Raw genomic sequence first — 15,329 nt, 5'->3', positions numbered from 1 at the left:
CCCAGCAATTACAACTCCCAAATGTCAAGGTCTATTTTCCTGAAACTCCACCAGTGTTCACATTTGAGCATATTGAGAACCATCATTGTTTGAATCCACAGTGCTCTCTGGATGTAGGTGACCTACAACTCCAAAACTCAAGGTCAGTGCCCACCAAACTCTTCCACTGTTTTCTGTAGATTGTAAGAGTTCTGTATGCTGAGTTTGGTTCAGTTCTGTCATTGGTGGAATTCAGAATGCTCTTTGACTCTAGGTTAACTACAACTCCCAAATGACAAAATCAACTCTCCCCACCCCCACCCCCACCAGTATTCAAATTTGGGCGTATTGGGTACTTGTGCCAAATTTGGTCCAGTAAATGAAAACACATCCTGCATATCAGATATTTACATTACGATTCATAACAGTAACAAAATTACAGTTATGAAGTAGCAACGAAAATAGTGTTATGGTTGGGGGGTCACCACAACACTAGGAACTGTATTAAAGGGTCGTGGCATTAGGAAGGTTGAGAAACACTATCTTAGAGGTAAGTAAAGGAAGCATCCTCTATACAAATATTGCCCCCCCCCCCAAAAAAAAACAAAAAAAAACAAATCATAAGTTAATGATTTGGAGGCACACAACAATAATAGAAAGATGCTGTTATGCATTCTATAAACCAGACTTGGGCAAACTTTGGTCCTCTGGGTGTTTTGGACTTCAACTCCCACAATTCCTAACAACGGTTGAGGGAGAAAAAGGAAGGGGCCTGAGGCTATTAGGATTTGTGGGAGTTAAAGTCCAAAACACCCGGAGGACCAAAGTTTGCCCATGCCTGTTATAAAATAACTTAATTTATTTTGAAACAAGAAAATAATGTTTGTTTGTTTTAAATATCACAAGTATGGGCATGATCCATCTGGTGCACAGAATTTGCAAAGTCAATTAAGTGTTAGTAAGCGGATAAAATGTTTCAATTTTGTGATGGTTTTTCCATAGAATATTTTAGGAACCACAAGTGGTTAGTACACCTGTATATTTGCAAAATATAGTGCAAATCTAGACATCTAGTAATTCTAGGCATGCAGAACACAGCAGAGCTTAGTAATATACACACAAAATTATGAACACTTACCTTTGTGTAAAAGTCCCTATAAAACTAAACCAACTTGAATTGAAAAGATTGTGAAAAAATATTTGATAGAGTCTGACACACTACTATCTTATTTCATAATCAAAACTTTAGCCTGCTTTGATAAAACAAACACATTTGAGCTTATGGGACCAGAAACATTTGCTTTTGTTTAAAATATCATATTAATGGCATACTGTTTTACAGCATTCTTCGGGGTTCTTTATACTTTAAGTAAACCAAACAAAGAAAACCTAACATAGCAATGGGGTTTATTAAAATACAGGTCCCATCTGATAAAAAGGTCCACTTCAGAACTGTTTGGCTGACTCGGCATGTGGATTTTTCTTTTTCCAAAAGTGTTGGTGAAGGCATCCCTTTGTAGTGAGACTTTTAATAGTTATGTTTATAAGCTTATAAAATGAACTGTTATACAACTGTGAATAAAAGATGTGTTGAGGTCCCGGGGTGTGCTTGCCTTGGATTGATGTGATGAGGAATCTGATATGCTTGCTTAGTGGTTTCCAGCAATATACCCAGGGATGCTAAATAGCTAGCTTCAGATTCATCCGTTGGTTTCTGCAGTTCCTTCTTTTTTTCTGAAACAGCTGACTTACTCATGATCTCTTCCTAATCCCATCCTCCCTTCAAACTGGAGGGAAAGGCCTGCAAGATGTCAGTAGTTGCTCTAATCAGTTAGTAAGCAATTTAAGGATATTATTGTCTAGTCTGTGCATCCACCACCCTCACCTGAAGAATTACCTAATTACACAGTCTGTGATTTTTCACTCTCCTGCTGTCCTTTTGACCTTTGTTTTTAGTTTAATGGAGAATTTGCAAATGATCAGATAACATAGTTTCACCTCTAATCTAGGAGTGGTTCTCAACCTGTGGGTCCCCAGATGTTTTGGGTTACAGCTCCCACAAATCCCATCAAGTTTACCAGCTGTTAGGATTTCTGGAAGTTGAAAGCCAAAACATCTGGGGACACACAGGTTGAGAACCACTGTTCTAGAACCTCTAATATTCCTTTTTATATCTAAATAATAAAATCTATGTCTATCAGTTTATTGTGATTTCTAGAATCAAATAAAGAAAAGCAAGTTGATTTCTTAGAATGGAAAAGCACATTTCCTGTTTTGAATGACAACAGTTCATTGAAAGGCTATTGTATACAATTGACAAAGTGATCAGACTTGTACCAGAGATGGGGAAAGCCATCCAGGTATAAAGGAATATCAGTTCCTGTCACACGTAACCATTGACTAGGCATGTTTGTCCCTTGCAAGTTTCCAGGAAAGAAAGAAGCAATTACAGGTAGCCACAGTTTTCCTTGACACACTGGGGAAAATAAATGCTGATCCCGATTTCGAGTAACTTGAGAAGCACTTGTGTATGCTACTGAATGATCTCTCTTCAATAGCTTCCAGAAACAGTCAATTATATGCAACTGTCATTCACCAAACAAAGGCTGGATCTACACTGCCATATAATGCAGTTTGCAACTGCATGATATGGTCAGTGTAGACTCATATAATGCATGTCACTTTAGTTAAACGGCTCCAGACTGCATTATATGGCAGTGAGATCCAGCCCAGTCTCTCAAGGTTCTGGGCAGATGAATTTTCTCATGTTCCTTTTAATTTATGGGTGAACAAAGTCATGGGCTGCATGTGACCACAGTCTCCTATGGAAATCACCACTGTAAAAAAAGTGGAAGAGATATATTTCTACAATCCTGGAGGTGTGATGCTGCCTTGTTGGATGGCTAGTGATGAAAGCCTGACGCCTGGACCTGCCAAATTAGTCCACTGCCATATTAACTGGAAAAGCTAGCAGCCAAACATGAAATCTTCTTTATGTAAACTGTGTGGCATTCTACTAAGACATGGGTTGCTCTGATTCTCTTAAATTATGATCAATGTGGGGACTCCTAAGCCAATTCTGTACCTAGTTGATTGCCTCTCCATAGAGAAATAGAAGAGGGGTGAACTAAGCTGAACAGCATCTCTGTTTTCCTTGTTTTCTATGTGAGGGAAGAGTTTTTTTTTTTATTACTATTTTATTATTTATTTCAAATATTTGTACCCTGCCCTTCTCTACCCCCGAAGGGGGACTCAAGAGTGGCTTACAGCCAGCAACAATTTGATGCCCCCCATTTTTTAAAATGAAAATGTTGTAACTGTAGGAGATCTTTTACCACTCAGACCTATTTAGCATACATTCAGGGGTGACACAACCTGCTTAATGCTACATATACAGTTAAAGGTTAGGAGCCAGTGTAGCACAATGGTTTGAGCATTGGACTCAGACTCTGGAAAACAGCGTTCAAATCCCATTGAGCCATGAACATCCATTGAGAGGCCTTAGACAAATCATATACTCTGAGCCAAAGAAAAACCCTGTGATAGGGTCATCATAAGTCAGAAACTTATGACAGAGTTATGTCCGGATTGTTGAAAATCAGAAACATAGACACACAGCAACAACAAACTAAAGGAGAGAATGGATATTCTGGAAATTTTGAACTGGAGCTGACACTTTGTGTAATACATCTGTTATAAGTAAATCTTACTGTCATATAAAAGAAAAGCCATTAATTTTTGTACAAATACAGCTGTTAATCTCAACGAATAAACAACAACAAGAGGAGTCTTAAGATCCTAGCTGTAAAGTCCAGCTCTGTTCAGGGATCTTTCATGTATGCAGGCTGATTTGCTCTGGAGAATATGTGTCGACCTCTTTTAACCCAGCCCCAAAATGATTTTCCCTCTGCTTCTCTACAGTAGAGACTGTGTTCTTCAATCTATCCTATAATTGCATTAGCATGTAAATGTCTTGATGGCCTGGTTTCCTGTCCTATTAAATTGACTTCAAGCACCTTAATTTGTTTGTGATTGTCAGCAACATTTTTGCTTTCTTTTTGTAACTGTATTATACTGGATAGTTTTTTCCCTCATAAAATAGGGAGTTAAACATTGCATGTTTCTTCTGCAAGCAAATGAGCGATGTAGTGGACTCTAAAAATAAAGGAATACCTTTTGTTCTCTTCCAAAATGTATTTATAGTACAGGGATTTCATATAATTGGTTTTGCAAGATATAAATTATGGGAACACACTGTATTTCTTCGAGTTAAGAACTAAACTTTCCCTAGACACTGAATGCTGACATGAGCTCATTGTAGGTAGAATCAGGTCCTTATTTTCAAACCAGTTTTTTCAAATTGCAGACTTATTTATTTATATTACATTCATTTATGCATCTCAGCATATACCTAATAGATGTGCTGTTTAGAATGGAGTCCATCTTCCTAGGAAGTACAGGGGAAAGTAATTCTGTGAGGTTGGAAGACATTTTGGAGCATCTTGATAGAGAAAACTCAATTGTTTATGTACAGATGTGAGAGTTCTTTTATTGAAACTATGAAACTTAAAACTACCATCGAGATATAATGGCTTTCAGATAGCCCCTCATACCATGTTTGTTTGGGTTTTTGGTGTGTGTGTGTGTCAGGAGTGACTTGAGAAACTGCAAGTTGCTTCTGGTGTGAGAGAATTGGCTGTCTGCAATGACGTTACCCAGGGGATGCCTGGATGTTTTGATGTTTTACCATCCTTGTGGGAGGCTTCTCTCATGTCTCCATATGGGGAGCTGAACTGACAGAGGGAGCTCATCTGCATTCTCCCCAGATTCGAATCTCCAACCTGTCAGTCTTCAGTCCAGCTGGCACAAGGGTTTAACCCATTGAGCCACTAGGAGCTCCTGGTAACATGTTTTATGTCTATACTCCAATGTGAAATCTATTCCTATTTAATATTATAAATGAATGCTTTTTCCTTTTAAAAGAATTAGGATGGTATCGCAATTGGATTGGGAAATGGAAGGCCCCAATTCCCAGGCACTCTTAAGCTGCTCTACAACATAGGGTTGATGTGAAAATAAAATGAAGGAAGAGGGCTTATTTGAGGAAATGTGGATATTTGCAGTATGACTCCCTTATCCACTGATTCAGTATCCAGTTTCATTTACCCATTTTCTGAAAGATATTTCCCTGGGAAGTGTTTGTGAACCTCTCAAAGTCTTTGAGTGCAATTATTTGGAGTCTTTCAAGCCCAGCTATCTTTAAAATATAGGGGTCATGATTATTCAGGTCTAAACACAGAAATCACCTATGTTTCATGTTCAGTTAGCTGTCCACATTTGCAGATTTGATTAATATATTCTTTCTAGGAAACTCTAGATACTCAAGGGTATGGTATTTTTACAATGCTTAATGTGTTTTCATTATTCTGTAATCCGCCACGAGAAGAGGTGGTAAGAAATAAAATTATTATTGTTATTATTTGGTGAATAGGAAACTACAGAATGAGATTTAACAGCTTGAATAATGGACTCTGGATTTTGGAAAATGATTATGGATATGAGACAATGACTCAGCATTTTATATGGTCTTAATCTGTTTGGTTATTCATATGTATTTTAATTGCTTTTTGTTTACATTTTTTAATATTTTGATGAGATGTGTTTTATTGTTTACCTGTGCAACATTGAATTTTTGCTGTATTTCTAAGCCGCCTTGAGTCTCCTCCGGGATCAAGAAAGGCGGGGTAGAAATGAAGTTAATAATAATAATCACACAATCGCCGCTGACAAAATTACCATTTGCCAACTGCAAAAGGCTACCGTACTGGGATCTGCATGCATCATTCACCGATACATCACACAGTCCTAGACACTTGGGATTGTGATCCAATACAACAGCCAGCATAGTGATCTTGTTTGCTGTGGACCCATCTTGTTGTGTTTCAGATAATCATCATCATCATCATCATCGCAGTGTTGGTTATCCATTTTGGAATGTATCCCCTGTGGATGTGACAATCATATTATAAATTTAATTGATAAACAAGTAAAAGTAATGGCTATTTTCTAGCCGCAATGACCAATTTATTTTAAAGAGGTAACTAAAAGAATACGCAAACCTGTAAACATGCCAAAACATCCAGTCCTTGACTGTCAGTGAGCATCAATTGCCTCCAATAAAATCATCAATCCCCAGGACTTGATCTCAGTCACCAAGAACCTCTTGAGAGCAATTCTGAAAATGCGACAAGCCATTGTTGCAACCTGATACTATCCTGTCATCTGAAAAGGACTCAGCAGGAAGAGTGAATGAAATATGAGGACACACATTAATAGATTCTAGAAAGAAGAGAGAAAAAATTGAAATATTGGGTACATATAGCCAAACGATGTAGAACAGAGCAAGGACACTAGTAGAGGAAGCTGGTAGATCCAAGGTGGTTCCCCACCATTAAGGCTTCTGATGTCATTTCTTTGAATAGCATGTTCAGAGCAGCTATAGTTGATCTTTGATGCATATTGTGAACCATGTAACGTTATTTTAAAAACAACTGTCTCTGCAATATGTGTTTATAAGCAATTACTTTAGCTAAAAACATGTTAACCTGCAGCAATGATTCCCCCGCTCCCAAGCCATCAGCCTAGAGAACAAGAACCCCAAGTAGCAAAGAGCAGAAGTAAAAACAGTGGTGTCAATTAATCAGCCTACACCAGCCTTTATCAGTGTCACAGGATGATGTGTCATCGATGCAAATTATTATAATTCAGGCAGCATTAAAGGGGGGGAAATTACAAGCATGTTAAATTGCCTTTTATGATATCATAAAATGAGTTGAGATTAGTACAAATGGTGGAACAGAGGAGGAAACAGCTGGGGTATTCCCCTCTACAACTGGGAACAGCATTTGCTTCAGTAGAACCCATTGATTGGTTGCTTAAAAGATGAAAGTAAATTTTCAGGATTTTTTGGTATATTTTTTTCTCTAGTCAAGGAAGTGTTTACTTAATCAATTTTTAAAACACCCTAAAGCTTTGTTGATATTCTGAGGTGTGTACATTAAAGAATAACTTGCTTTTCCCTCAGAAAAGGTAGCTGCAGGGCCAGGAACAATAATCATTAATCTATATATATATTGAATTATTGTTATGAAGTGATCCAATTCACAAGAAACCAAGTGCCCTGAAAGCAAGATCCCCAAGCAGCAAAGAGCAGCAGCAAAAATGGCAGTGTGTAAACTAGTCATCCCACAGCAAACTTCACAAAGCAAAGGGGAGAGCACTGATTTTGAGAAGCACCCTCTTCCTTGAATTTGTATGTTTCCACATCTCGCCAACAAGGCAAAGAGAGACAAAGTCAGATAGGCTCTTTATATCAGGAGATCTGCTGTTTACTAACACAACGTGTTGGTCTTCAGCTAGGTTCTCAGCAGGACTGTGCAACTAACTTCACAGGTACCCAGTCCAAATAAAACATTCCTCTCTTGAACTCGTTGCAAGAGTCTACAGCAGTGTTGTTCTCAACCTTCCTAATGCCGTGGCCCCTTAATACAGTTCCTCATGTTGTGGTGACCCCCAACCATAAAATTATTTTCATTGCTACTTCACAACTGTAATTCTGGTACTGTTATGAATCATAATGTAAATATCTGATGTACAGGATGTATTTTCATTCCCTGGACCAAATTTGGCACAAATACCTAATATGCCCAAATTTGAATACTGGTGGGGATTGATGTTGTCATTTGGGAGTTGTAGTTGCTGGGATTTATACTTCACCTACAATCAAAGAGCATTCTGAACTTTCACCAATGATGGAATTGAACCAAACTTGGCACACACAATTCCCATGACCAACAGAAAATACTGGAAGGGTTTGGTGGTTATTGACCTTGTGTTTTGGAGTTGTAGTTCACCTACATCCAGAGAGCACTGTAGACTCAAACAATGAAGGATCTGGACTAAACTTGGCACGAATATGTAATATGCTCAAATGTGAACACTGGTGGAGTTTGGGGAAAATAGACATTGAAATTTGGGGGCTGTAGTTGCTGGAATTTATAGTTCACCTACAAAGAGCATTCTGAACCCCACGAACAATAGAATTGGTCCAAACTTCTCACACAGAAGCCCCACGACCAACAAACAATAGTGTGTTTTCTGATGTTCTTTGGCAACTCCTCTGACACTGCCTTGTGACCACTTCCCAAGGGTCCCAACCCCCAGGTTGAGAAACATTAGATTAGATCCTCTTTGTTCATGGTGCTGATGAAGACTAGTATCCAAGATCCAGAAAGCTACTTTGACATGCCAACAAGTTTGAACATATTTAGTGAGACCTCCACATACCCCAGCCATATCATAATCTCAAATATTCACCCACTTTCAAAAGTTTGGATATGGAATGGTGGGGCCACTGTTCAAGAAATCAAAGTCCATTTTTTAAGATCAAGAAATATATCAGGGAAAAGAGATTAATTAAAGTTGATGGATTTGGACCAAACTTGGCACGAATACTCAATATGCCCAAATGTGAACACTAGTGGAGTTTCGAGAAAACAGACCTTGACATTTGGGCGTTGTCATTGCTGGGATTTATAGTTCACCTACAATCTGAACCCCACCAATGATAGAATTGGGCCAAACTTCCCACACAGAACCTCCTTGACCAAGAGAAAATACTGTGTTTTCTGGTGGTCTTTGGCAATCCTTCTGGCACCAGAAGCAACCCCTGGCAGATCCTTGCTAGTGATGTTGCTTCTGACAATCACATGACTGGACACCTTGTTGTTAGCTCACCAAAAGTGATGGCATTGGCAAGGCTCTGCCATGGAGCTAGTTCTGGCCAGCGAAACAGCATAGGCAGCAACCCACAGTTATGCTAGTTTACTGTCATCCTGGCCAACCATCTGAACAGCTTCAGGGTGCTTGCTCTCTAATATGTGTGGATCTCCCATGGTGTATTCAGGGCAGCTCCGGATTACTTCAGATAGTGTCCGTGTAGCCTTAGTTCTCCAATATGTGTGGATCTCCCGTGGTGTATTCAGGGCAGCTCTGGATTATTTCAGATAGTGTTCATGTAGCCTTAGCATCAGTCAAATTGTCCTTTAGGAAGTGGGAAACGAGAGAAAGGACAAACAAACATAAATATGTATTGATAGAAGTAATAAAGGAAACAGGGGAGTTGTATTAGATGTCTATTCTTTCCTATATTTTCCTTTTATCTCTACATTTTATCAATATACAATTATTATTTATTCTATACCAATACACATATGGGTGCATATATACCTATATGAATAAATGTTAACAGCTGTGATTAATAGTTGCTGTCATATGTTTAAAATATTACTGTCACTTTACTAGGTGGTCCTTCTGCATTTCACAGTTCTAGCACTCTTAATTCCAACATTCTCAGCAGTCCTACATTGTCTCTTGTGCTTTTATTATACTTGCCTCATCCAATGAACTAAAATGACTTATCAAGCAATGGCTATAGCTTACTGGCTCAGGCTGGAAATTCCCATTTTTATGTTTTACATAGAGCCAGCCTGACATTTACTTTCTAACATCTCTTTGTGTGAATGCTTTGAGAGTGGGGAGAAAAACTTCTGTGCTCTCCCGCTCTCTCTCTCCCTTTTGAGAAACCAGCCCTCAGCCTTCTGACATCACAGTCCCATAAGGAGGCAGGAAAGGAATTTGATTTCGATGAGCTAAAAAAAGAAGTCTTTGTAGTTAGGGGAAAGGGAAGGCATGCTTTGGTATCAAAGATCTTAATGCATCAAATGAGAAATGAGGTAAGCTTCTTTTCCCCCTAACCTTTGACAACATGGGTTGTCCTGTCATTAAATGTTTTCCTTCTTTAAAAAATCTCTATCCTTAAGGTTGACTGAGTTTCTAAGGAATTTGTGTCTTGAAGACTATCCATACATAGTGAAGTAGCCAGCTGCAAACGTTTCTTTTTCTCTTCTTAATAACTTTTAAAATAGCTCCTGTTCCTGCAGTAATAAAAATATTAAGCTAGTGTGCATAGAGTAAATATTTCACATCTGCATAACATATAATTTGGAAAACATCCATAATATCTTAGAACTGTTCTCAAACTGGTTTGATCTTCAGTCATTCAGCACAATATCTCTTCTGCTTTTGTGTTGTATTTCAGTTGTCTCATACAGCTTTGTTTTGACAAAGCAGTTTTGAAATACTGGTTATACATTTTATTTGAGGCTTTCTGAGTGAAAATGGACACTTTGGCTTGTTCAGCACTTGTGAGGTTTCTTATTCTTTTGCATTCTGTGTTTGTGTTTGTGTATGTCTCTCTGATAATGCATCCAGTGATGTAGAAAGTGTATCTTAAGTGTGTCTAAAGGGGAACACAGAATGGTGCCTTTATACCATCATTCTCCAAGCTGGCCCTTCATTTCTGCTTTGCTGCCCTTTGTTCCCTTAATAGTATGGATGAAGCACATTGTTTAGGATGACCTTCCAGGGTGATGTTATAGCTAAATAATGTATGCAGTAGTGGCTGAACAATTTTATGTAGAGGGAAACATTTGTTCTTGCATTTTTGTTCAGTTCTTTTAAAGCTGTTTATATATTTTTTTAAAAATTATAAGTTTTTTTACCACGTAATATTTCAGATTGAAATGTGTGAATTTCAGGCTGCATTTAAACATCATGCATTTGTCAAACACATGTAGAATAAACCATGGACAGGTATAACTCAATTAACAAAAGTAGATGGGCTCCTGAAGATTTTCTTTAACAGGAAATTTGGTACCAAGTGGTAGAAATAACATAAAAAGAAATGAAAAACCACTTAAAATGTTCCATGGATATTTTTATTCAACACTAATAGTATGCACATGTGAAGTTTTACAATCAGGTCTGAAAAACTTTGCATAAGTAAACAAAAACATTTTGATATTTCAATAGACCACTTCAGAGCATCTTCCAAAATCCATCAAGGGAGAAATTTCTTTCACTAACCCCCACTTCTCTTATGATTCCCATTTCGGTGGCTAAACACATCATGTTTGGGTTTTGTTTGTTTTTTTAACATTCTGGACGTAACTGGTGAAGATACCCTGTTTCCTTTTCTTTCTTTCCTTCTGTTTTGTTGTTCAGTTATTATTTAGAGCAGTGGTTCCCAACCTGTGGTCTGTGGACCATCAGTGGTCCGCAAGAATTGAAATATGGTCCGTGGCCTCACCGTTACTACACCAGTGCAACGAGAGTGACTGATCTCGCAAAACCCTCTTACAGCGCCGAGGCTTATTACATCTGGTTTTATGTGGGCGAGCAGATGGTGACTACTGGGTGGCATATGTTCTGTATCAGAAACTTGAGCTGATGCAGTCTATCCAATGCAATTTTCTGAATCAGCACTCCAAATAACCAAACTGAACCTAAAGTTGACAAAAAAACTGATTCGAAACCTTTTGGTACTAATGTTGGAGAGTGGTCCCTGGTCAGAGTGTTCCCTGTTCAAGTGGTCCCTGGTCAAAAAAAAGGTTGGGAACCACTTATCCAGCAGCAGATGCTATTACTTTGAGTATTGTAGGCAAACATAGACAATGAGAGTAGGATTGGTTGAAACGTTTCCCATTCTTTCCAAAGTTTTATTGCACTCTTTACTGCTGCAACTGCATTTCTCCAGTCCGTCACCACCAACTCAGTGCTAGTTCTGTTTAAAGAAAACCTCCTAGCTTAGCACAACAAGGAAGAGAGGAGATACAAGGTGGGAACAAAAAGATTTTGTTTTAAAAGGAGCTTCTTTATCAGAGACTTTTGAAACTGAGGTGTGCTGTTTCAATGTGATAATTAGAAAGGCATGTGTAACAATATGTCCTTTATAAAATGGGAGAAATGTGCATAACTGAAGCATTCACAAATCCACCTGAAGCAACAGTATACTAAATTAATGGAAAAGGTAGTATGCTGTTTAAATCCATAAAACATTAAAATGTTATTTATATTTATCATGTTGAGGGTACAGTTATAATGTATTTAAAAGCACAAAGTTAGAAACTTCACATTATGCTAAATGTCCTTTGACCAGAAGCTGGCCACTTGGAGTACCCATGGTGTCGCTGTGAGAAGGTTCTCCATTGTTCATGTGGCAAGGCTCAGGTTGCATTGTAGTTGGTGGTTTGAGGTTTCTTTTTCTCTGCACTCACATGTTGTAGACTCCACTTATTAGCCCCATTTCTTAAGGTTAGCTCTGCATCTTGTAGTTCCAGAGCACAGCCTGTTCAAAGCCTTCCAAGTCACCCAATCTTTTGTGTGCCCAGGGGGGAATTTCTCATCGGGTATCAGCTACTGATATAAATTCTAGGTTTTTGCCTGCCATGTTTGGACTCTCACTTGCTGAGGTGTTCCTGGGACTTACAGCTAAAATGTTATTATTGTTAAGTTTATTACAAAATACCAAGACAAATACAAAGAACTAAGTATATATGTGGAGTTTGTGTCCATACAGTTCCAAATCCTTTTTTTAAAAGGAATTATAGGTGGCAGTGTATAGTTGACTGGGAATATGGTATTATGTAGAGATAAAAGCTATCAAAATGTATCAAATCACTTTGGTACAGGGCCTGAACAATTGCATTTGATAGCAAAAAAGAAATGCATATCCTCATCATGTTTCTTTTTCCAAGTCCATTTGGAAACAAACTCCACACACACACACACACACACACACACACACACACAACTAAATTAAACGGTCTGTAGAAATAGTATTTAAGAATCCATTAAAAATCAGAAGATTGAAATCAACAAGATAATGCACCATTAAAAGCCCAATGCAGCCAATTCCTAAAAACATGTTTAACACAAAAATTACCAGCTGACAGCATGTTCAAAATAATGCATTTTTAAAAATCTATATACATGTAGGCATTTAATTCACTGGGACCTATATCCTGACATTTTTCAGTAATGGACCCAACTGCAGCAGTTCTGTATATTTTAATCTAGAACTCTAGCTCTTCACAGGAAGCAAATAGGAGAAATTACACTTAAAAGGAAAAGGGGTGCATGAGGGAGGGGAGCTGAATCTTCATCCCATTTCATGTTTTGCCTCTTTTGCTAGATCCCTTTCTAAGTCATCGTTCTCAACCACAGTCACATGCAGAGTCATAGACCGAGGGAGGTAATTAGTGGCCAGAGAAAAAGCATAAAGGAAGGTAAACTACAGGTCATGCATCCACCCACACACCTTTCTACTTTATTTTAAGCTGTTCTGGTAGGCAGTGCATGAAACTGCCACTGTCATGTCTAGTTTGAGCACCTTAGTGAAATGAGAGTGGATTCAATGTAAGCACTGAAGTAAATGTATTAACCTAAAGGGCTAATTATTTAGGAGTGACAAAGGGCTTGTATATGCTCAGAAAGATGTTTGCATATGTTTTGTTTTTGCTTGTTTGGTTGGTTTTTTGCTTGAAAAAAACCAAACGAAGAAACACAAGACACACATGCCTTGCGATGCAAACTCCCTGAGTCTCAGTACATTTTAAAGTAGGGCATCATGAGGACTATTATTGTATATACTTGAGGTACAGCTTGGATATCTGGATCTTTCTGATCCCCACCCGAAATGAAGTTAAATGGTTTTGTGATCCAGAAAGTGGAATCAGAAAGAAGGGCAGATTAGACCTCCTCCTTGTGTGTCGTAGTTCTATAACAGGATGCTGGCAAATTCTTTACATGCCACTGGTGTATCCGGGCCATAATGTATGAATTACATGAGACTAGCTAGCACTATAAACTTCTAGCAATTTCACTATAGTTTCTTACTGAACCATTGGCTTCAATAAAGTGCCATCATCCTTTCAGCTCATTTCAACAGAAGAATGATTTAGAAATCCCTCTCATCTCTTTCCTTGTATGGGCAAAAGACACTGAAAGAATCTTAATGAACGAGACATTCCCTTCTCCAGCCAAACGTATTTCTTTTTCTCCCCTCTTCCCCCCCCCCCCCCGCCCCGCCCCACCTTCCAAACAGTTCTCCATTTCCTGCTGAAAAAGTCACTAATGAAGCCACATATAGCACATCTGGATTATGTTAAAGGTATTTATTTGACTGACACATTTTTAGCTGAGACAGAGAATGTCTAAAAGGAGCAGGGGATTTGGGGGGGGGGGGTATGCTGTAGAGCAGGGGTCCTCAAACTTTTTAAACAGAGGGCCAGGTCACAGTCCCTCAAACCTTTGGAGGGCCAGATTATAATTTGAAAAATATGAATAAATTCCTATGCACACTGAACATATCTTATTTGTAATGCAAAAAAACAACAACCTTAAAACAGTACAATAATTAAAACAAATAACAATTTTAACAAATATAAACTTATTAGTATTTCAATGGGAAGTGTGGGCCTGCTTTTGGCTGATGAGATAGGGTTGTTGTTGTTGTTGTTGTTGTTGTTGTGTGCTTTCAAGTCGTTTCAGACTTAGGTTGACCCTGAGTGAAGGCCAGGTAAATGACCTTGGAGGATCGTATCCAGTCCCCGGGCCTTAGTTTGAGGACCCCTGCTGTAGAGTAACTTTTGAAAACATTACTCTTCCAATAGGCAATACAGTAAACATCTCAAATAAATTATCTGTATTTAGTATGTATATTCCACCCTTCTCACCCTGCAGGGGACTCAGGGCGGATTACAATGCACATATAAATGGTAAACATTCAATGCAACATATAAAGACAAACACAGAGGCAATTTCACATTCCAGCTGTGCCCAAACTTTTCCGGCTTCATGAGGGTATGCTGGAGTCCAGCTCGATTCTGGCCACAGGGGGAGCTGCCGCTTCACTGTCCATTGTGACACTGAATTCTTTGATGGAGTACTTTCTCATTGTTCTGCACGCTGCTGGAAGGTTTTATGGTGTCATAAATTAGTTACATTATGACACAAAGCCAGGATGCTTTCCTATTCCATGCCTCTCAACCACTAAAATAGGTAATCATCTGAATCAAACATAAATGTGTAGTATTGTCATTCAATAACTTTTAAAATGGGAGGCAACTGCATTATTTTTAGTTTCATGCATCAAATTAATCATAGCTGCACATGACTGGGAATTCTGGTTTTTTCTGACAGCTCTAAAAACGTAATTTTTAGGTGTAATTTATAATATGTAATTTTCAGGAGAGTGTAATTAACTGTAGTAATTTTTTTTCTGTGTCAGGAATGAACTGAGAAACTGCAAGTCACTATTGGTGATACAGAGGCTACCTATAAAATTCTGTTTGGTATAATAAAAAAACTTATATACATTTGTTGTATCTTACATAGTGTTAATTATGGGGAAGATTTTGTACTAAAGCAGGCATGGGCAAACTTGTGCC

The 15,329-nt window shown here is 38.3% G+C and overlaps 1 protein-coding gene across 12 annotated transcripts in view; it reads left to right on the top strand.

Moving 5' to 3' along the window:
- PALM2AKAP2 (PALM2 and AKAP2 fusion) overlaps positions 1-15,329 on the top strand; it is a 313,924-nt gene that overhangs the window by 263,171 nt on the left and 35,424 nt on the right. Inside the window, exon 1 of one of the 12 annotated variants that reach the window (XM_060762483.2) lies at positions 9,682-9,773. The exons of the other annotated variants lie outside the window; for them this stretch is intronic. Within the exon in view, the coding sequence (XP_060618466.2) occupies positions 9,753-9,773 (21 nt within the window). The 5' untranslated portion in view covers positions 9,682-9,752. Of the gene's footprint in view, positions 1-9,681; positions 9,774-15,329 lie in introns of those variants that run through there. 12 annotated transcript variants of the gene reach the window in all.

Source organism: Anolis sagrei, chromosome 2 (assembly GCF_037176765.1).
Source record: "Anolis sagrei isolate rAnoSag1 chromosome 2, rAnoSag1.mat, whole genome shotgun sequence".
NCBI classification, from domain to species: domain Eukaryota; kingdom Metazoa; phylum Chordata; class Lepidosauria; order Squamata; family Dactyloidae; genus Anolis; species Anolis sagrei.
Note: the sequence above shows the minus strand (reverse complement) of the source record. Positions and strands in the feature narration are given on the sequence as shown.